This window comes from Fringilla coelebs (assembly GCF_963513975.1).
Source record: "Fringilla coelebs genome assembly, chromosome: 1".
NCBI classification, from domain to species: Eukaryota; Metazoa; Chordata; class Aves; order Passeriformes; family Fringillidae; genus Fringilla; species Fringilla coelebs.
Window position 1 is genome coordinate 89,473,089 of NC_140028.1, and position 21,619 is coordinate 89,494,707.

Here is a 21,619-nt window from a genome sequence, read left to right on the forward strand (position 1 = left end):
TAAAGGTGAAAATGAGGGTCTGGGAACAGAGTACAGACTGCCTCTTGGCTGGTGCCAGGCACTGAACTGCTTTTGAGCTCTGGTGTTGAGGCTTAGTATTTATGTAGAATACCAGCAACACCCTAAACATGGCATATTAGTGTGCATCTTTGCATGGTAATTGTGATAGATGCATTTATTATGCACTTATTATGCATTTATTCTATCTAGTTTAAGCTGTCCTAGGCTAGTTATTCTGTCTTAGTGCAAGTAAAAGATTAAATTACAGGTCCTTATGAAAAATGTCAAATTGTAAATTAAGATGACTTTCTTTCTGTGAATAGACTTTTGTTTTCTACCTTGCTTTTCTCCTCTTTGCCAGTCCCCCTTCTAACTCCAGATTTAAGGGTGTCCTGTAAGTTGGTGTTTGTGTTACTATGTGTGAAATATGTGGATGACAGATGTGGACTTTTTCTTTCATGTGTGCTGGATTTTTAAAGAAAGTTGAATACAACAGGGTTCTTGTTTCAGAGTTGTTTACTAGACACTAACTACTACGTGTTCAAAGAATGTTCTCAATTTTCTGTACATGAATAATAATTTTTAGAAAATTTTGTTGCCTAAACCCAGAAAAATAACAAAGTACCTTGATGCATGTGTTAGCAACTGGCAATGAAGTTCAACAAAAATCTTTTTTATGCTCTTGTTGTTTTCAGTTTCCAAAGTGTTGAAATTGTGGAGGTAGCTTCGGCGCTTTCTAAAGCTTGCGGAGGTTAGCAGCAGGTTCTGTGGCTGCAGTCAGTGTAAGAGGGGCAGCTCCATGTTGTAAGCACTCTGCTGCACAGGGTTGAGATTTGACAAGAAGGGATGTTGAAATTTTGAGGATATGATGGGGAACAAGTGACTGCCTAAAACAAAATGTTAAATAAATATTTCTTACTAGAATGTAAGCATTGCAAATAATTGGTAAATGTCAAAATGGAAATGGCTTTTATGTATTCAGTAACTGCCAAATATTAAGGTTTGTAGATACAAAATTTTAACATACCATGAAATGAAATTTTGTCAAATTGAATCTATTCAACAGTCCTGTAGTGAGGAATCTGTTGTTCAACTGTAGCTGTTTCTTCCGAGATCCTATCAGGATCCCTTCACTACTCAGAGCTGAATAGTGAGGTTTTTGGTGAGCATTGTTCCTGCAGTTCAGCACCAGAAAAAGAAATATTTAAGTTCACTGATTTTAGTAGCTATTATTGCTCATCACTATTGCTGTAGATAATTGCTGAGCTTCTGAGTTTGATGGTTTTTCAAGTGAAGGTGTCCTCAAAACATCGTGTGTACATCAGGAGTTATTTAGAAATTTAATTCCTTTATGACCTTATGACTTCACAAACCTTTGGTGAACTTCAGCTGTAGTTTCAGAATGTGGAAATTTTGCCAAGGTTACTGGAAAGGGCAGAAACTGACTGGCTAGTAGTAAATCAGTGTTAAGTGCATTTTTGTCATGCATGTTCGAGAAGTATAGGAATTTATGAAGGATCCATCTTCTTATCTTACTCATCTGAATATTGCTATCTAATGTCTGTCTTTGAGGTCTGTGCAAGGTTGCATCCCAGAGTATGCTGCTGACTGTGCTCATATATTTTTCTTTCAAGCTGGGGCTCCTTAGCAGAGTGACTGAATCAGTGAAAAACATTGTACCAGGATGGTTGCAGAAGTATTTCAATAAAAGGGAAGATAAATGTGTGGATATGAATGAAACTGCAAGCGAGGAAGAGAATCCGGTAAACTATCACCATGATTATGCAAATGAAGATGCCATGGTAATTGATGGGAGAGTCACGCCTGAATCAGCAAGAATTAATTTAGAAGGTATGTGAAATATCATTTAGTATTCTGACCATCTGTATTTATTCACAGATTTCTAGTTTTGAATCTACATTTCTAGGGGAGGCTGGAAGGAGCGTTTGGGCAGAAAAAAGGCAAAAACCAAAATATCCCACAACACCCAAACCAAAATGACCAAACTCTCAAAAACCCCAACCCAAAATAACCCCACACATAGGAAAAACAAAGGAAAAAACCTCAGTAACTCAGTTTTTAGAACTGCCTAATCTTCAAAGTTTAAACATACTGGAAGCACATTTAGAGCCCTTGGAAGTCATGAGTTAACTTCAGGTAGTCAAGTAGCCAAGTTTAAAATATAGCTAGCATTCATTTGTAAGTGTGTTGGGTTACATTTTCTTTTTAAAGGATCTGGGATGAAAGTTTATCTAATTGCTTAAGGTAGTAGAAACATTAATCTTTTTGTTGTCCTCAAAACAAAAGATCAGATGCTAGAATGCCAGAGGAGAATTCCGTCATGAGTCCTGATTTTTTTTTTTTTCTTTTCCTTTGAGCTTCTTCAATCAATTTATTAAATTTCCTTGTTAGTTTAGTGGAGATCTGGGGAACTTTGTTAATGACATTATTATTTTTGAAATATTTTGTAACATTGTGTGGCATTGCTAGGGGGTCTTTGGAAACTATTTGGATCCTTGGCAAAGAAGTTTACTACTCTTTTATCATGTTAAAATTAATCTGTGCTTTATATCTATGCCTCTCACTGTTTCTGTAGTACTCAATTAATTTGCATATGCTCTCAGTTGAGTTTCTCTTAAATTAGCAGTTTTGGGAACTCAGTTTTTAATTAGGTGAGATATTTTGTCTGAGCACATGTACATAACCATCTGTGTGGACAGTCAGCTGCTTCTGTTGTTGGCAGAATGAAAAGTAACGAGGAAATACCTTTCTCACCAATGTTATCTAACTGTAAATAAGGAGCTTTACAGCTCTCTGTGTAGCTGTAGCTTGAGCATAAGTTTGTATAAAGGAATAGAGAAGGTTTTCATGAATGAGTAACATGTGTTGGCTTTCCTAAAGAATTGTGTGAAAGGACCTTTCAGTGAGAACAGCTGCACAGCAAACTTTCTAGCTCCAAGAAATCAGGAGCAGATGGGACCCACTAGAACCTTCAGTAGCTTGTGTTGCAGTTTGTGGAGGTTGTAGTTAATCTTTCTAGCTATAGTTAATAATATTTTTTTTATTGTTACTGGTGTTTTAATTTTAGAAAGCCTGTTTCTTTGGCTCTGAGGTACTAATGTGCAAGCACCTGTGTTCCTTTGCTTGCCAGCCTTTGGGCTGGTAACACTTTCTTTCATCTCAAACAAGACAGTCTTAAAAATCTACCAGTGCGTTGGAGAGTTAATTACTAGCAGTGCAGTGCTTATGAAGATTGATGTAGCTAGTTTAAGCTTCAGCACAAATGTCAGGATGGTAGTGTCTCAAAATTATGTTCATACCCAGAAATTATGGGAGGTACTGTAGGCATATGGATGTCAGGCAAGATAGCCATTAATTGCTATTCTGTTCATGTGGCAAGCTGGAGCTGTGAGACCACTTCTTGCAGGACACTGACAGTGTTTAGAGACCCTTTTCATGAGGAAAAAATGCCTGTCTTACAACTGAGGCCACATTGCTTTGTGCCAAAGTCTCAAAAACTAATGGATAGGAGATAATTCGCCTGTAGCATGACCTGATATGGTAGAATTTGGAAGGGAGGATGATGACACCAGCGCAAATAAACCCCTGAAAATCTTTGCAAATACATATTTTTATGTTACATATTCAGACTAACACCATCTTTATTACAAGATGATAAAAACCTGCAGAGTTGTCCATAACTTATCATGTAATCTCAAATTTTGGAAAGCTTATTGTAAGCATTACCTGGAGGAGATGGAATTTATAGATGTTTGATTTAGTGAAAGGCACAGTTTAAGCGCTTGAGTGCAGGGTCAGATTTTGAGGAAATTCAGAAAAATCCCATCCTTAAGTACTTCTTAATGCAACATTAATGCTTAGTATTGCAAGCAGTGTTGCTGTTGTAATCAGACAGATGAAACCCTATCTGGGTGAGGAAGTTAAATTCGGCTTCTCTATTTTTGTGCATAGAACTTGGCAATAAGCATGGCTGTTGATAGAAAACAGGTTTTGGCTTCTGTGAGTTTGTCTGTAGGGAAGCTGATTGTCTCGCTGTTCTTGTTTAGAACCATCCACGAGCAGGTCTGCGCTGAACTTCTCGGATGTGTTAACAAGGCCCTCCCTTCACCGGAGCCATTTGAACTGCACCGTGTTGGATTCCACAGTCCCGCACTGTCAGCCCTCCACATCTTCCACACTTGGCATCGGCAGTCCTGGGCTGTCCCTCGTAAAGGAAATAAAAGATTCTACCTCTCAGCATGATGACGATAACATCTCAACAACCAGTGGCTTCTCCTCTAGAGCATCTGATAAAGGTAACTTCTGTGCTCTCTATTTGATTTGTTTGATAACATGAAGTACTTTGTATTCTTTAATATTCCACATTGCCTTAATAAATAAAGTAGGAGAATGTCAGCTCTAGGTGTTAGAATTAAATTTAATTTTTAGTATTTTAAAAAACATATAATCCTGTCACCTTTTAAATATAACCATGCTTGGAATACATTTATGAGTCCATTATATTCTAAAGAGTCAGTGCTGATAAATACAATTTTAGTTTGATTATCTGTAAATCTTGAATGGGGATAATAGGAGATGAAGATGGCTTTCTGTAGCTTGAAAGCTGGGTTGGTTGCCTAGAAGGAGTATTGACTCAGAATATCTCACAGCTGGCTAAATATGAGTAAATACGGTTGAAAAGTAAAAACACAAGATATTCTCAATTTTTTTTTTACCAGGAGTCAATAAAGCAACTATTCTGATTGAACAAGTTTGGGCTGCCTTTTTTTTGCTGTTCTTGGTAGAGGGCAGGATTTGTCAATACTTACTTGTTTTTTGCCAAATTCAGTAAAGAATGTACACCATTTTTAAGTAAAAAAAAAAAAAAAAAAGCAAGACCTGGTATTTATGTAGAATGTGACTTAGGTGTCTTGCTGAGAAATAGCAAAACAGCAAGTTTGCAAATTATTCTAGTTCCCTATATAAATGGGGATGGAGGTGTGCTCAGCCAGTTCTCTGGAGACCATGGTTTGACAATTCAGAGTAGGTGTTGCCGGGGTGTAGCAATATAACCTGAGTTTGCTAGAACTTTCTGGTACGTCTCCATAGGACATAGAGAAAATAGGTGGTTAACTATGTTGATTCAGCCTTTCGGTAATTTTTCAGGTTTAAGATCTGGTCAGTTCTGCCCTATGCTGGTTTCCAACCCTCTACCAATATAGGAAAAACTTTGCATCGTTAGAGATGCACCAGTGTTTATGCAGTTCCTTTATTTTATAATGAAAGAAGAAAAAGTAAAATTGTGTTGTATTGGAAATGTGCTGTTAACTTGTGGATGCTTTTGAAAGATATGTATTGGATCAGTATTGAAAATCTGGAAAGGTCATGTATTTGCAGTTCTGTGAACAGATTTTAGGTTCAGAGTTGGTACTTGGGTTTCATACCATATGTGAAATTAATCTGTTTGAAGAGCTTTGAAGTTTAGAGTGCCAGAGAAATCAGTGTTAGGGGACCTTTTCATTTTGTGAGATGTTTTTGTAGAGAACTCTGGATTTGTGTGATGTTTAATACTAAATTTCTCTATGTACACAAGGCATTTACATATGGCATTTGTCATTTTGGCAGATATCACAGTTTCAAAAAATACTTCAGCACCACTGCTCTGGTCCCCAGAGGCTGAAAGATCTCATTCCCTCTCACAGCATCCTGCATCTAGCTCTAAAAAACCTGCGTTCAATTTGTCTGCTTTTGGATCTCCCTCTCCTGTAAGTACTGCACAGTATTAATTTTAGTCAAGTTGAATGTGTAGCCATTTTACTAACTATTTACCATAATATCTTTCTGTAGTCACTTGGAAACACTTCTGTCTTTAAGACAAGACAGCTTGGGGATTCTCCATTTTACCCAGGAAAGACCTCTTATGGTGGTGCAGCTGCAGCAGCAAGACAGACAAAAGTGCAGATTTCTGCTTACCAGGTATGAGAACCGTCATGCAGTGTGAGGGGAAACATAACTGAAATACAGAAGGCCAGAAAAGCTCTAAGCTGGGAACTTAACTTGAAAAATGTGGCAACAGTTCCTATCTTGCCCTCTCAGCCAACAGTTTTTGTTTCAGTTCTTGTGTAACACTTTATGTAGAAATGCTTATCATAAAGCACAAGAATGGCAGTAGCATCTTTGTTGCTGGGCAGTTTCTTCTATTAGGGGTTTCCTCTGTTGTGTCTTCCACAAATTTCCATGTTCTGCCATGGTCTTTCTCTGACTGTATTATGGTAAAATAAAATGTGAATAATTACAATGATGGCATAACTTTGAAAACTTTGTTAATAGCAGCAAAAGTTACCTCCTTGATACTTGCCTGTAGGTCTTACACAAGCACTCAAACTATGAACATATTGTGCATTTTTTAATATAGTAGTATACAAAAGGCAAATTTGCTCATCCTTTGCACTTCTGTTACTGAGAGGGAGGCATGCAGTCCTACATGCTACATAGCACGATAAACAAAAAGATGCTCTCTAATTTACTGTCATTCAGATGGCTCATGGGAAGAGCTGCTTGTCCCCAAGTGTTCTTTGTGGTCTGAAATGAACCAGCAAATGAGAAATCTTGACTGCTCTCAGTAGATAGAGTTGACTCTAAAAGCAAGTCAGTAAAATGTGATTTGGTTCTAATTTGTTTAAATGAGAATGCCCTTTGTTAAAAAACTAAAAAGTCAAAAGGAACTTTAAGGAACTGAAGATAAGTTTGCTGGACCTATTTTGGCAGTCTGTTGGAACAAGGGGACTCAATTTCCTGTTTCAGGGAAATCTTGAACCTTATGGGTTTTCCTGACTTGGTGTTGAGTCAAACTTGAGAACATTTAAAATTGCTGTAAGCTAGAAGTCCTCTTTGGTTAGCTATTTTCATTCTTGACAAAAATTCTGAGTTAAGTTGAAAAGAGGAAGCAAATATTTGGCTTTTAAAGGAGAGACAAGCTTGTTTGTTGCTGCGTACAGCGAGTCTCACTTGCATGTTTTATGTGTTGTGTGATCTGCTTCCTGTCTTCACGTAGTCAAGTGGGAAGCATGACGTGCTACATAAGAGATGTGACATAATTTTTTTAAAAAAAATTGTCACACTGAGGTTTTTTACAATTATGTTCAGTCATGTGGTACAACATTGACTTTTTCAGTGTATTTTAGATCTGTGACAGTTCAAATCACATCTTTATCTTTCTAAACAGAGAAAAGATCTGCAGTCAGCTGCAGTCTTAGAGGAGGGGAGGAAACTAGAACTAAAAATTCATGCTAATGATTGTATGTATACTCTGGCTTAAGATACCATGCTTATGCCATGATGAAACTCCAAGATCTGTTTTGCTACTGAAAGTACTTTCTGCAGCACAAGCTATTGCTTCATTTCTGTTTTCCTGTTCACTGCTTCAGAGACCCTATGAGCCCAACATCTCCATTTTATGACTTTTTACATTTAAGGATTTCTTTTGTTGCTTTATCCCATGCGCAAGATATGCGGGGCCCCGCTTAAACTTCTGTAGAGTCAGTGGAGTATATTTTCCTTTTTCATGCCTTGAATGCTCAGTGAGTGCATTTTTCTCTGTCATTATTGAGAGTATTGGTTGTATCACCAGTGTAGCCATAGGGCATGAAGTACACGCATGTGGAACTCAGAATCCACCATTGTAACATTGGCAATGCTAATTTTTCAGCCGCCGATAAAAAGACAAATGAAAGCTAAACAAGCAAACGTGCAGTCCTATGGTGTGACAAGTTCCACAGCACGGCGCATCTTGCAGACATTGGAGAAGATGTCAAGCCCTTTGGCGGTAAGGGGTGCTTCTTTTAATGTTTTATGCCATGTGTTTGAAAAACATAGTGAATGTGCCAGTATAGGATGAAGATGTTATTTGATGTCATGTCCACTTTAATTTATTGGACCTGTTTTTTCAACAGGATGCTAAAAGGATTCCATCTTCTGTTCCTAGTCCACTGTCTTCTGTAAGTTGATCACAACCCCCCCCCCCCCCCCCCCAGTGTTTTTGTTGGATGGAACCCTCTTGTAGGGAAAAAAACATCCTCTAATTTTGGCCCTTTTTTGCTCTGTTAGCCTGTGGACAGGAGTGCGCTGAATGTGACTAGCTTCCAATCCAGACAAAACCAGGTAAGAACCAGTAGCATGTTAAGCTGTGATAGGTAACTTTCTCTGCTTTACAGCTCTTAAAAGCAATGTCACAAACCTCAATGACAGCACATGCATGAATACAGTGTGAGTTATAGCTGCCTTGGCTGTGTGGAAATTTCTAAAAATGTCTTTTCAATCCACACTAGATGAAGGACTGTGAAGATTACTCACTTCTTATCTTTTTGTGGTGGTGTGCTGATAAATCAAGAATGATGTCTCTAGAACACACAAAGTAGTTTTATCTTGGCCTGCAACTTGAAGTTAAGTTGCATGATAACATTCTTGTTCCAGGAAAGCTTTCTCTTGCAGAAATAACAAGAAATACAAAAATATTGATTGATTGTTCAGATCTTGTGCAGATTTCCATGTTTATTTTAAGCAAAAAATAAACACTTCCATTTTTTATTACTGCTCAAGGCAAGGAGAAAATTGGGCAATTATTAAATTTTGTTACTTCTGTAGATTTATGCTCCTAAATTCCTATTTTTAAGTAACACTGAACTGTTTATGTGGTAAATCATTATTTCTTTGGTTTTGTTTAAAAAATGTTGGAGTATTACATTTATTACATTGTGAAACCACAAAAGGTCACTTTTAGCTCCAGCAACCACAGGAACAAAAATGGTTTTTCTTCAATGCAAACTTTTAATCTGCTGTTGTAGGGAGGAAGTGGACAGAATGTTTTTAAGTGTTTCTATGCTATTGCCTTGGTTAGAAGTATAATTAATTCTGCAGTCACTTGAAAGTTAATAAACATCTCAGATTTTCTGTACTGTCTTTGGCCATATGATGAATTAAAAAAATGTTGAAAAGTAGAGAATGTAAGGTTTTTACCACCTCTTAAATATTATCCCAGTAATTGAAAACAAAATTTATATGGATTCTGCATTAAAATGCAGAACCACACCTGTGATGAGGCATTTGATAACATCTACCAGATTTGCAGCATAGACCCTGGCATTGGTCAGAAAGTGAATGTTGCATACAGCTGTCACTGGGTAAAAATAGAGAAATTGTCTGTCCATAATGCTAGAATTCATAAAAATTGGCAGAGAGAAAGGGTAGCCCTTGATGAAAAGAGAGGACAGGATTGTATGTGCCCAGAAGAGGGTTGTGTGTTTTCCTGCTGAAACGAACAAATGGTTGACAGGACACTTGGATACTCAGGCAGAAGTTTTACAGGTGGTGATTGTTTTGTTTTTTTGGTTTTTTTTTTTTGGGTGGTTTTTGTTTGTTTGTTTTTTGTTTTGTTTTTTGTTGTTGTTGTTGTTGTTGTTGTTTTTTGTTTTTTGTGGGGTTTTTTTTGTTTGGTTGGTTTTTTTGTTTTGGTTTGTTTTTTTTGGTGTGGGTTTTTTTGGGTTTTTGGGGGTTTTTTTGGTTTTTTTTTTTGGGGGGGGGGTATTTTTCTTATTTTGATCTACACTAGACAGAGTAACTCTTAGTGTATTGAACATGTAACTGTATTACTTTTTTTTCTTGTTTTATATACCTGTTTCACTAGTTTGATGCCCTTTTGCAATAATGTCATCTGCTTGGCATATATGCCTGGCATATAAGGTGGCAGATGTAGTTTCCTGGATCTTTGTGTGGCTTTTGGTAGTGTCCCTCTTGCATCCTTCTGGGCAAGTTTTCCAGCTCTGGGATGAGCTGGTTGAACAGCAGAATGCAAGATTGCAGTGAATTTGGCTACATCTGGCTGGTGACCAGTCACCAGCGGTGCTCCTCAGGATCAGTTCTAGGGCCAGTGCTGTTCAAATACCTCTCCGTGATCTGGAGGCAGGAACTGAATGCTCCTTAGCAGGTTTGCTGATGGTATGAAACAGGGAGGTGCTGCTGACTCTTGAGGGACAAGAGTCCTTGCAGAGAGGTGGAGTGGAGCACTGGGCAGTCATCAGTGGGATGAAGTTTAACAAATCCAAATGCCAGATCATCATCATTAAGACATTGGGACTGAGTGCACCCTCAGCAAGTTTACAGGTGACACCGAGCTGAGCAGTGCAGTTGACACATCTGAGGGATGCCATCCCGAAGGACCAGGACAAGCTCTAGAAGAATTGGGCCCATGCGAAGGTCGTGCAGTTCTGCACCTGGGTTGGGGCACAACCATCTCTTGATAGTAATTTAAATAGTAGGTACATCCTAAGTCTCACTCTTCTTATCACCGAGGCTACAGATTATTTGATATATCATGGGGTCTTTTTGGGTCTTCCTTCTTTCTCTGTTCAGTTAAGCCAGTTTTGCAGAATGTGTAGTGCTTTCTGTTTAGTAATTTGCTTTTGTCTGTAAAAAAGCTTTGACAAGAAAAGTCAGACCAGTACTTTGTAGAGCATCAAATGCAAATCTAAAACATTGGAACGTGCGTTAATGAAACTTCTTTAAAAATATTTCACAGTTTGTTTTTTTTTAATGTGTAACTTCAAAGGAAGAAAATGTAGGAAAAGGAGAAACCCAGAACCTGGTTTACCTCTGCTTAAAGAGTTTCAGTATTAAATTAATGGATTAAGTCAGTAAAAAATCACGGTGAGGGCAGAGGAGTAGAAAGGATGGGAGCATATTATTGTAACATGAGTTATTTTGCTTTTAGGAATATAGGTTTTTTTGTCTGTGAAGTGCCAAAGTTTGACACAGGATTCAGTCAGACTTCGGCTATTCCTGTAGCTTTTTGGATTTTATAACTGATTTTCTGGTGATTTCCTTCTGCAAGCTAAATATTTTCAACACTTCCACATAGTTTTTGCTGGGTGCTGAGACTGGTGGGAGGTTTGCAGTTCTGTAACTTTTATCATCAGTCAATGCTGTGGTAAGTCAGGTGGGTGCAAGGATAAATTGATTGCTGCTTCCCTTTCAAAGGTGGATTCGCAACATCCTCCTGTCCAGAAACTTGTGACACCAAAGCCAATCTCCCTGACAGGGAGTCGGATCACGTATTTTAAACCATCTCTGAAATCAGCTACTAATTCCAGAAAAATTCACCAAAGGGTAGATACAGACCATCAAGTAAGCAAATTTTCATGTCCTAATTTGCCTGCTTCTTGCAAAATTGGAATGTGTCTAACCAGTCTACTAAGGTGCTCTTTCTTTGCAAGAGCACCAATAGTATACTTGAGGTAAGCATTAAGAAAAGACAGTGGGAAGCATTGTGAAAGAGATATTGAGAGGTCTTATAAATTGTATCTTTGGCATACAAAGTGGTTGGTGCTTATTTTCAGAATGTAGTGGTGTGCTGTTGGGCCAGGGTTTTCACAGAGAGAGAATATTAAAATACAGAAACACAGATTTCCTTTACATATGCTGCTGTTCAGAAAGCTGATGGAAGGTGCTGATGTTGTGTATAAAATGTTTCAGGTGAACTGCGGGCTCCAAATGAGATTTCTAGCAATTACCAATTCAAGATTGCTTTTTTAATTGTCCATTCTGATCACTTTGGTGTTGATGGAGTCCTTGATAAACTTTCCTTAAAACAATACTGGTATCTCTTTCAGAAAAAAAATTACCCATGGTTTCAGTATCATTCTTAATGTAAAAATGACCAGGTATTAAATATATGGGCTGGAGATTAGGTGGATAGTCAGGGTTGTTAGGGAACAAGCTTAAGCAGATGAGGTATATTTAGTGAAATAAGTAAAATAACCAAAGCAGCACAAAATGTGTTTGGTTGTCTTCTCTTTGTGTTTTGTTTATAAAGATATTCAGATAAATCTTGAAATAAATAAAACTTATTTTGCAGGAGATGATGGAGGAGAGTTTTCCTGCAGAAAAGCCTGTAAAATCATCTGAAAGGTATGACAAATCTATTAATTTAAAACACTTGAAAGAAGAACCATTCCCTGCTTTGTCAGTGCAGTGCATGCTTGCCTTCTTTTTGAGGGACGGGAACAGTTCTCAGTAAAAGGGAATAGTAAAAGTGAAAAAATTGTGTTATGAGAGAGTTTATGTCATTTGGTGTTCATTAGGGGAGCAGCTCTTAGTTTAAGGCAATTAAACAATTACTTGGAGTCTGAAATCTGAATGCTTTGTCACCCAGGTATTTCTTTCTGAGAAATTATTTATAATGTGCAATGTCTTATAGTTCAGGAGTAAATTCACTTTTTAGGGTTTTTTGTGGTGTTGTTTTTGTTTGTCTGGGGTTTTGTTTGTTTTCGTGTTTATTTATTTATTTATTCATTTATGTAGATATTTATTAATACAAAAGGCCAGAGGGAGGTTGTTTTTTAATGTTCCTTACACAACAAAGGCACTTGTTTGCTCTGTGAGTTTGCATGAAAAACAGAAGCCCTTTAGAATCATCTGAAGACAAATGCCAGCTTGTCTCTGGAAAAAAAAATCCGGGAGAGTTAATAATTGTATTTCTTCTTGAGGAGATTGTCTTGCATTATGCTGCTTGCTCAGCATAGAATGACTTGAGATAATATTGATGACTCTGCCTTCTGGGGAACTAATCTTTTGGGTGAATTAAGGCACTGTGTGCTCAGAAGATACCCTTTTTTTTGAGGATTCAAACCTTTCAAAGAACAGTATTAGGGAATCTCCTAATGTGTTGGCTCTGTTTTCATCTTCCAAGGAATTCTTACATTGCCTTGCGGATTCTTTGGCTTGCAAAAAACCCCAAAGCTAACCCTTTGTTTTACAGTGTAATAGTTTGACTTTACAGGAACCATCTTTGGTTTTGGCAGAGGTGCTAACAGGTGTTAGGTTTTAATTGTGGGTATTCAAACAGTTCTGTTTTCTTTGGTGCAGTTCCTTTCTCCATGTAGAAGGGAGATCCAGGAAACTGATACTGCTTTTCATTTGTTTCACAAGTTTTACTGCTGTGTTTCTACTTTTGATTTGAGACTAGATGGTCCTTTTATTTTAACTCTTTTGTAAAGCCAGTCTTTATCGATTGTCATATTATGGAGTAGGAATACAAACTAATAAGGGTCAGAGTCTCTTCATGCAACTAACCTGCAATACTTCGGTACATCTCTGTTCAGCCGAACAAAAACTGTTTAGTTTTTAAACCAGTGTCAGAATTGTAGATTGGACTGACTTGCTTGAAGACAGAACTCTCTTTGCCCCTTAGAAGCTGACAAGTGTTAACAGAAAAGAGGAATATGGACTATCATAGATATGCTATAGTTGTCTGAATAAAGATTTATTTTGACATGAGATTTTATTTCATAATTCAAATTGATTGTCACTTTGGATTAGAGGAAAGTTTGAGCATATGGCCTTAAGGATCTGGTTTTCTCTCAGTGGTTGCAGTGCTGAGCAGATGTTTGCAACTATCTGAGAGGTTTAGACCAATTCTTTTCCTCAGTCATCTAGAAACTTGACCTGGTATCTTCCAGTGTCATCCAATGTGCTTTTGTAATGACTGACTGGCTGCAGGAGAAGCTTGATATGGTAGGTTTTTTTAGGGATGCTTCATCATAATGCCATGCTGCTTTTTATGGTTACTCTTCCTTAGTTCATTTCTATTTTGGCATGGGTTTGGTTTGTTGTTGTTGGGGGGGAGTTTGTCTGTGTGTGTGTGGGGTGCACATTTGTTTGTTTTGAGGTTTTTCTTTTGGTTTTTGTTTTTCTTTCCCCTTCCCACTTGGATTAGGGAGTCTTTCTGGTTTAGAGCTAGGCTTTTGTAATGACCTGAGAAATGGCCTTTGTATGCCTTACAAAAGGGATCTGTATTCATGTCTAAATAGACTTCTGGAATGTTGGCACACCCGAACACCTCTGCTGCTTCTGCTGATGGCCTCAGGAAAGCTAGAGCTGCTTATGAAGCTTCTGTCATATTTTCTTGCCATACGAGTTTAAGCCTCTCAATTCCATAAGAGCTGTTGGCAGCATTTCCTGTGCGCACACGCACATGCCCGCCCCCTGCCCGTATATTTTTAGTTATTCTTTTATGTCCTTTCAGAGATACATGCTCATCACAGAATCAGAGAACTGGCAGTCAAAATTTCCACTGTCTGGACTATTAAAAGCAAACATTAGAAAATAACAATCTAAATCAGTTCTTCTATTTCAGGTCTTCTGGCTTAGTCATCATTCATTTATGGATGTTGTGACTGTTTTTTATGTATGTTATTCTCACTGCTGTTCTTATTCATCTTGTGCTGTTTAGAACACCAGCTATTTACCAGCATTTAGGAACTTTTGGGATGGTTTTTTCTGATTCTAATTAGCACATGACATTTCTAGGATTAATAGTGGCTATAATAGCTTGAAACAATCACTTGATAAATTTTGGGGGTTTTATCCTTTTTTTTTCTTTCTTTTTAATCCCCTTCCTCAATGTATGTATCTTTATTCCGTGCCAGCAATTTCAGCTACCCCAGACTCAATACTCCTGCATCCAACGGTCTGTCTTCAGGAGGAAGGATGGATAGTGCCTATGGCAAGATGAGAAGGGAAAGGGAGCGATACTGTGCATCAAGACCTGGACAAAAGCAACAACTGGTAAGAGTCTCTCACTGTGATTACTGAGACAAGTAGCTTCATTGCCTCATAGTAATTTACAGTAATGCCATTCCAGTTTTGTGGATGTTTGGCTGTGGGTTTCAGAGCAGGCTCCAGTTTAGCTATCTGTATAAGTGCTTCAACTTTGGTTTTATATTTTTAAAATCTTCCATTGTATTATCTTGGATATTCTTCATGATATAACGTTTCTTATTAGTTGTTGAGTGAATAAATTTGGTAGAGGTTTGTAGAGTTTTTAGAAAGGAATGAAGTGCCAAGTATTAAAAAAAAAAAGGTTTTTTTATTTTGTTTTTTTAATACATAAATCATGTAGGAAGGTATGAGCTAAGAGCCCGAAGCAGAAGACAGTGTTTTGCATGTTTGCTAATGATCATTCACAATTTTTGGCACTTGCTCAAACTCATTGTGAAGGATTTTTTTCCCTTGTTGTAATGGGGAAGCTCCATTTAATGCAGTGATAGTCATTATTGTCCCAAGGATTATTTTTCTGCCTGAGTGTTACATAAGTGGCCTACTACTAGATCTTAAATCAAAGAGGTTAACTTGGTGTGCTGGCTGATGCAAAATGAAGAAGAAGTAAATGCTGGAGAATGTAACAGAAATGGTCTCAGTATTGAGGTGTGATAGACTCTTCAGATCAGATCTCTGAAATATATAATCTGTAGGGTACGTTAAGTGTCTGCAGTAGCAAAGTGCATCTCTGCTTAGTCACTTCTGAGTAGACATTGGTGCTACTGTCCAAATCCTGAAGAGATTGGCCATTCCCATTTAAACTCTAACCAATCTAATATTGGTAATCAAAGGGTTTAAAAGACAAGGGTAAGAGCAGAAGTTTTTAAGATACACTGATTTCTGAATTTTAAATTTGCATCCTGATACATGATACCGACTCAATTTACTGGAGTATGATCCTGTATGTTGCTCATCACGGTTTCCTTTTTGACTTTCTGTGCTTTGGTGTGGGGGTTTTGGTACTTAAAGGAGCACACATCCTTCTTAAAATACTGTTTTTCCAAGTTCAGGTGACTTCAGAGACTTTTTCAGCTGTCCTACCTAATTTTGCAAGAGCAACACTTTCTTACTTCCCATGAAGTTGTGCTCTTAATTAAAGAGATTAGGGAATAATAGAATCCTAGAATGGTTATGTCTTTCTAGCTCCTTATTAACTAAAGGACAAACCCAAAAATAAATCTTACCTGCGCCCCTCTCTCTTCTGCTCAGGTAACAATTTTGAGCTTACTTTCAGTACTCTTACTAGACAGGTGGTGGATGTAGTATTGCATAGAAACTTGCCTGCCATGTGGCAGACTTATGTGGTAGGTTAGGATTCCTTTGGAAAACCTGCTTTGTCTATAGATCTCTCTGCTACATTTAACTTCGTTAAGAAACTAGTAGGGGGACAGGGTAGGATGGTAGTAGGTCTCGTGAAAAAGAAAAACTAAAATTCATAAGTTTTTAAAGAAAGATTGAAATCTAAAACATTTCTAAAAAAAGTGAAAAATTAGATTTTGCCGCTTCCTTAAAGAAAAAATTAAACTAACAAAAATTAAAATTTGCACCTAGGAGATGGAGCAGGAAGAGCTACCTGAAGTACCCCTGCCCATCAGTACTGCATCGCTGCCGACATTCAACTTCAGTTTCCCTGCCAGTAGTGCTGTCTCCTCATCACCCAGCATTGTTTCAAAAGCAGTGATGAACAAGGTAAATCTTTGCTGTATACTGTGAGTACTTTTTAAGGGTGAGTATAAATCCTCCTTGCTGAATGTTCGCTTTTTCTGTGGTGCTCATGAAACTAACCAACCTGAGTTTATAACCTGTTGAATTAAACAGAGTTTTATTCAGATTGGAGAGTGGTTAGGATGACATATTTTGATATGACTTCTTCTATCCTATACACTCACTGGCAAGCTTTCCTTATAACTCTTAGCTGTGGATCAGAAATATCAAACATCAGATTTCCCAACTTCACTGCAGAATATCTGTTGGATAGTGAATTCAGGTAGCTGGTGTTGTTTCACTGGGACGTTTTTCTCTTAGATACAAACTTTAATTATTTTTAAAATACAGGTACAACCAGCAAGTAATGTTGGCAGTCCTACATTTGTATTTTCATCTCCAATTGTGAAGTCTACCGAGGTGGAAGTGCTACCTCCCTTGTCTGTAAGTAAATAAATCCCAACATTTTCTGAAGGCTTTAGTAGAATACTGTGGAACAATAAAGCAGAATTGGCCCTGGTAAGGGGGCAAAAAAATGTATAGATTTCTGATTTGTAATTTTTTACCCAGCACCCACCAAAAGTTTGAAGACTGGATTTCAGATTATTATTTGTATGTGAAACTTGATTAAACTTAAAATCTAAAATAAACCTCTCTTTTTTTATAGCAAATTAAGTTTACATTTAGTGTTCCTGTCGTAAAGTCGTCAGAGCTTTCTGGATCCACTGATACACCAGTGACATCCATCCTTAGTCCAGGTAACAAAAATTTTAGCATTTCAAACAGAGTGCTAATTCTCTTTTCTTTTTTGTATGTTAAATAGTTAAGCTGTCATTTCTAAGCTTGTTAAAAATTCCAGGGAAAGTGTGTTTTCAGTAACTTTTCAGTGTTTTCAGGTCTGTTTTTAATCAGATTATAAACTCTTGTAAATAAGGTTAAATTTTGAAGATTCTTATTTAAGAAGAAACATGGAAAATCTTGTTTCTAGCAAACGTGAATGTATTGTAAGCGAATTTCTTTGTAAAAGATGGGTTTTGTTTTATTTTTAAAGGTAGTGCCACTGTAAACAGCACCAGCAATAAGAAGGAAGAAGAAGAAGAAGAAGAATATGATGGGTTCTGCAAACCTGCTAAGTTCTTAAAGCAAGGAAGTGTGTTAGACGTTCTAAAAAGCCCTGGTAAGATAATGAACTCTTTTAAAAAATATTTTGCAGAGAATACACTTGCATATAGCTGCATTGATTTTTAAAAAGCCCAGCACAACAGCAACCAAAAAACCCCCAGACAATTTGTCACAGTTAAGGCAGTGTCAGCAGTAAAGACAGACTTGAATGCTACATCTGTTGTGCTTCATGCCCCCTTCTGTTATAAGGGGCTTTCATTGTTGGCAGGAAAACTGCAGCTCCAAACCAGATGCGTTGCTTCTCCTTTACATATTAGGTTGTAATTCAAACTTAAGTATAAAAAGAATTAGTCAAAGAATCAGTGTTTTGTTTAAATAAATAAAATGTATGTAATTGGAAAGGAAATGTTTGTAAAATGCATTACAAACATTCCTCTCTCACCTCTACTGTCTCCAGATATTAAGAGTGATCATTTCATTCCTAAAGGTGTTTCAGAAGTTGCATGTCTTTCTACCTAAAATGTTGACAGTTACTATGGGTTCAGATGTAAATTTTAAGTAGCAGTGGGCTGTCTCACTTAAAAAAAAAGGTTTCCAAGTCATTATGATTGTTTTCAACTGTTGAGTAAAAAGTGTAGATGAGTAAAGTGTGTGTAGACGATGTTTTTTGTTAGGAAACAGAACTTAATTGAACTTCATCTTTCCCATAAGCTTTGAGATACAGCAGGACTTCTTATTACTAGATCTGTGTACAACTTAAGGCAGTGCCTATTTTTATATTGCAAAGAGCTAAGTGAGAGAAAATACACTGTGTGTTTTGTTTAAGGAAAGATCTGTGAATGAAGGGGCATTAGTTTTCTTCAGCAGTTCAACAGAATCAGGTTCTAAATCGATACTGTGCAAAGATTCCAATTCTAATATGAAAAAACAATCCCAAAGCAACAATAATATAACAATAAAAAGAGAAACTCTTTATTTCAGCTTTACAGTTAAACTGTGCTGATATTTAATATGTGTTGCTATAGCATTTTCATTAGTGTTTTCATATTGGTGGTTCTCGTTTTCTGAAAAGTTTGCACCTTTAAATAAAGAGTTGGCCTGTGTCCAGTGCATTTTGAACCAAGTTTATAGAAAAAAAACCTGTGTGCTTGTCTTAGTTTTTATTGTTTAATTATTACTCAGTATTTGTGGGGTAATACTGTGTAGATTGCTGCTCCAAGTACCAACTGCTGTACAGCTACTAAGTAATATGACTCATCTACTATGGCATAAATAGCTTTAGAAATTTGATTTGATTGGGCATGGTGTCTTAAAATGAAATTGGATTGTTTCCAGTTGATGAGAGTTCATCAGCTTTCAGTACTGTTTGTTTATCCTTGTATCTACCAGTCTAGTGGCAGATAAAAATGAGGTTTATATTTAAAACTTTCTTGGAAGTGAAGAGTTAAATCAAGCTTTAAATAAGTGTTCTGTTGTGTCCCAGCTCAGCATATGAAATTTCATCCCTTTAGATAAGATTTCCATGGACTTCCTCTTGCACTTGGTTGGAATGTATAGTTGTAACCGTTGGCATTAGGTTTAGATTTGTGCTGTCTACTATTATAAGTAACTTCCATGTAGCCAGGGTACAGCTTCATCAGTGAGAGCTCTCCTTTTTCTTTTTTTTAAACTAGGCTTTATGTCTGGGAAATCACCCTCCTGTTCATCGGCACAGCCTGTTACGAGCACAGTGGTCTATACAAGGCCCGCAATAAGTAGTTTTTCTGCAGGTAAAGACGCCTCTAAACAAGCATCCTCGTTTTGGCAGTCTGACGCACATGACCCGTGTCTGCAGAACAAAACCACAGATGGCAAATGTGTGACATGTGAAGCTGCTAAAGTGTCCACTGCTGAGAGTACGAAGCAGACGATCAGTGTGAGTCCGTGTGTCTCCTCCAAGACAACAGTCCCCACAGTGGGGACACTGGGCTTTGAAGACAAATTTAAACCGGCGCCCAACACATGGGATTGTGATACCTGTCTGGTCCAGAACAAACCTGAAGCTACAAAATGTATAGCATGTGAGACACCAAAGCCTGGAACAGGAGTGATGCCTGCTCTGACAATGCCAGTGGTCACAGACAACTCGGTGACAGTGACATCCACCTCCAGCAGCACTGGCACAACAGTCACTCTGGGGTTTGGAGACAAATTTAAACAGCCAAAAGGCTCTTGGAACTGTTCAGTGTGCCTTCTACAAAATAAGGCAGAAGACAGCAAATGTGTAGCTTGTCAGTCTGAGAAACCAGGTTTGTTCTTTTTTCTCTGTTGTTTCAGTCTTAGTCTATGTGCATTTTTTAAAGAATAAAATACGTTGCTTATAAAAAATATTTTGAGCAGCATGGCTGTATGCCAGACAGGATGGATTAGTGGCTCTCTGCAGGAGTGGTTGCAGGCACTTCAGAGGTCTCAGCCCAGATTCTAGCCTGTCACATGAGTTGAACTGATTGTGAAATGTGTTAGTGCAGAGCTGAACTGAAGCAAAAACCACCCTGCTTTACAGCTAGTGAGGAAAGATGACTAAAATGGATGCCTTGATTACCTTAAAACCATTTGACTCATTTTCATAGGGGAAAAATGTGAACCCCTTGCAAGGAACTAAAAACTGCTGGATTTGTTGGGGTTTTGTTTTCCTCTTTCAAAACATAGGTAGAAGCAGTATTTGCACAACATGGCTTAAAATGTCTCCAGAAGGGTTTGTGTGGAATTGAGCAGAGGTATGAAGCCAGATTCCAAGTCAGTGTAGTCTTTAGCTAGTTGTCTTGTGCTAAAACAGAGCCATATTTTCAAAATTGCAAAGTTAGATTATGTTTGTCAAGGGGATGAGTGAAGCAGGTAAAATGGGAGGACATAAATTTGCTGGATGTGCTGTGGAAAAGAAGAGCCATTGCTGTCTAGGAAATGTTACTGCTTTGAGCTTGAGAAATTACCTTGTGTCTCTCTCTTGAATGCCGCCCTCAGTGGTTCATTGTAGGTGAAGAGTGCAATTATGTGATGCTTTTGTGCCTTTGGGATGTCTGCTTCACTCCTGACACTTGGGGAGCTGAAGTTTGCTCTTGGGGTGCGGCATCAAGTGCCATCTTTTCCTTTACAGGGGAGAAAAGTCAGAGGGCAAGTGCTGGGTTTCACACCTCAGCAGCTGTAGGTTTCTGCTGCTGTTGAAGGCAGTGTAGCTTGTGTGGTGAACACAGAGTTGTGAGTTTGGAAGCTTTCAGTTCCTTTTTTAGTTTTGTCACTATATAGTTTGAATGTGTCCTGTCCTTGTGACTTGCCGATGAATCATTGTAGTAAATTCTCACTCTTGCATCACTTGACAGTGATCATTAACTCGAGTGATGCTAAGTTTGGCTACCAGTAACTGCTGTCACCAGGAATCTTTCAGTAGTTACAGCACCTGTATTGAACCAATCTGAAATCAGCTGTGTTGCTGTATTTTATGAACTGCGGTTGCTGTTTATATGTCACTTGTTCAATTTGTTCTTGAATTCATATATCGATTTTAAAGAAGAATCCAGGTGTTTCTATTGCTTACATTCTCAGATTGTGTTTGATTTAAATCAACTTGTAGCTTGATGTTTTTTTTACTGTTACACTTGTGTGCTTTGCAATTTAGTGTGCATTTCTTAAAAGATTTGTGTATGATTTGAGCAGGATGGTTAACTATCTTTCTTCTTTTTTAGGGAGTTCAGTGCCTGTGACCAGTAGCAGTGTTTCTGCATTTTCTGCTTCTTCTGGAGTTTTTCTGGATTTAGACAAATTCAAGAAGCCTGAAGGAAGTTGGGAATGTGAGGTCTGCTTGGTCCAAAACAAAGCAGAAGCCACAAAATGCATAGCCTGTGAAAGTGCAAAGCCAGGCACCAAAGCAGAGCTCCAAGGTAATACTGAGAAGAACAAGGATGTGGTTTTTTTGTTGTTGGTTTTTTTGGGGTTTTTTTTGGTTTTTTGGGGTTTTTTTTAAGTACAGTGATTTTTTTTCCGTTGAGTATGGCAAAACAGTCCATTTATTGTTCAGGAATATTGCTTACATAAGATTGCGTGCGTATGTTTCCACACTCATTTTCCAGATAAGCGTTGGGTTTTTTAGAGGAAAGCTTGTGTCAGT

General features: G+C 37.8%; 1 protein-coding gene across 1 annotated transcript in view; it reads left to right on the forward strand.

Moving 5' to 3' along the window:
• NUP153 (nucleoporin 153) overlaps positions 1-21,619 on the forward strand; it is a 44,337-nt gene that overhangs the window by 15,002 nt on the left and 7,716 nt on the right. Inside the window, exons 2-17 of the mRNA XM_084222772.1 lie at positions 1,635-1,851; positions 4,068-4,316; positions 5,626-5,765; positions 5,848-5,976; positions 7,709-7,825; positions 7,953-7,997; positions 8,107-8,160; positions 11,032-11,178; positions 11,909-11,961; positions 14,481-14,619; positions 16,204-16,341; positions 16,708-16,800; positions 17,024-17,114; positions 17,408-17,533; positions 19,152-19,766; positions 21,198-21,392. Of these exons, the coding sequence (XP_084078898.1) occupies positions 1,635-1,851; positions 4,068-4,316; positions 5,626-5,765; positions 5,848-5,976; positions 7,709-7,825; positions 7,953-7,997; positions 8,107-8,160; positions 11,032-11,178; positions 11,909-11,961; positions 14,481-14,619; positions 16,204-16,341; positions 16,708-16,800; positions 17,024-17,114; positions 17,408-17,533; positions 19,152-19,766; positions 21,198-21,392 (2,548 nt within the window). The remainder of the gene's footprint in view (positions 1-1,634; positions 1,852-4,067; positions 4,317-5,625; positions 5,766-5,847; positions 5,977-7,708; positions 7,826-7,952; positions 7,998-8,106; positions 8,161-11,031; positions 11,179-11,908; positions 11,962-14,480; positions 14,620-16,203; positions 16,342-16,707; positions 16,801-17,023; positions 17,115-17,407; positions 17,534-19,151; positions 19,767-21,197; positions 21,393-21,619) is intronic.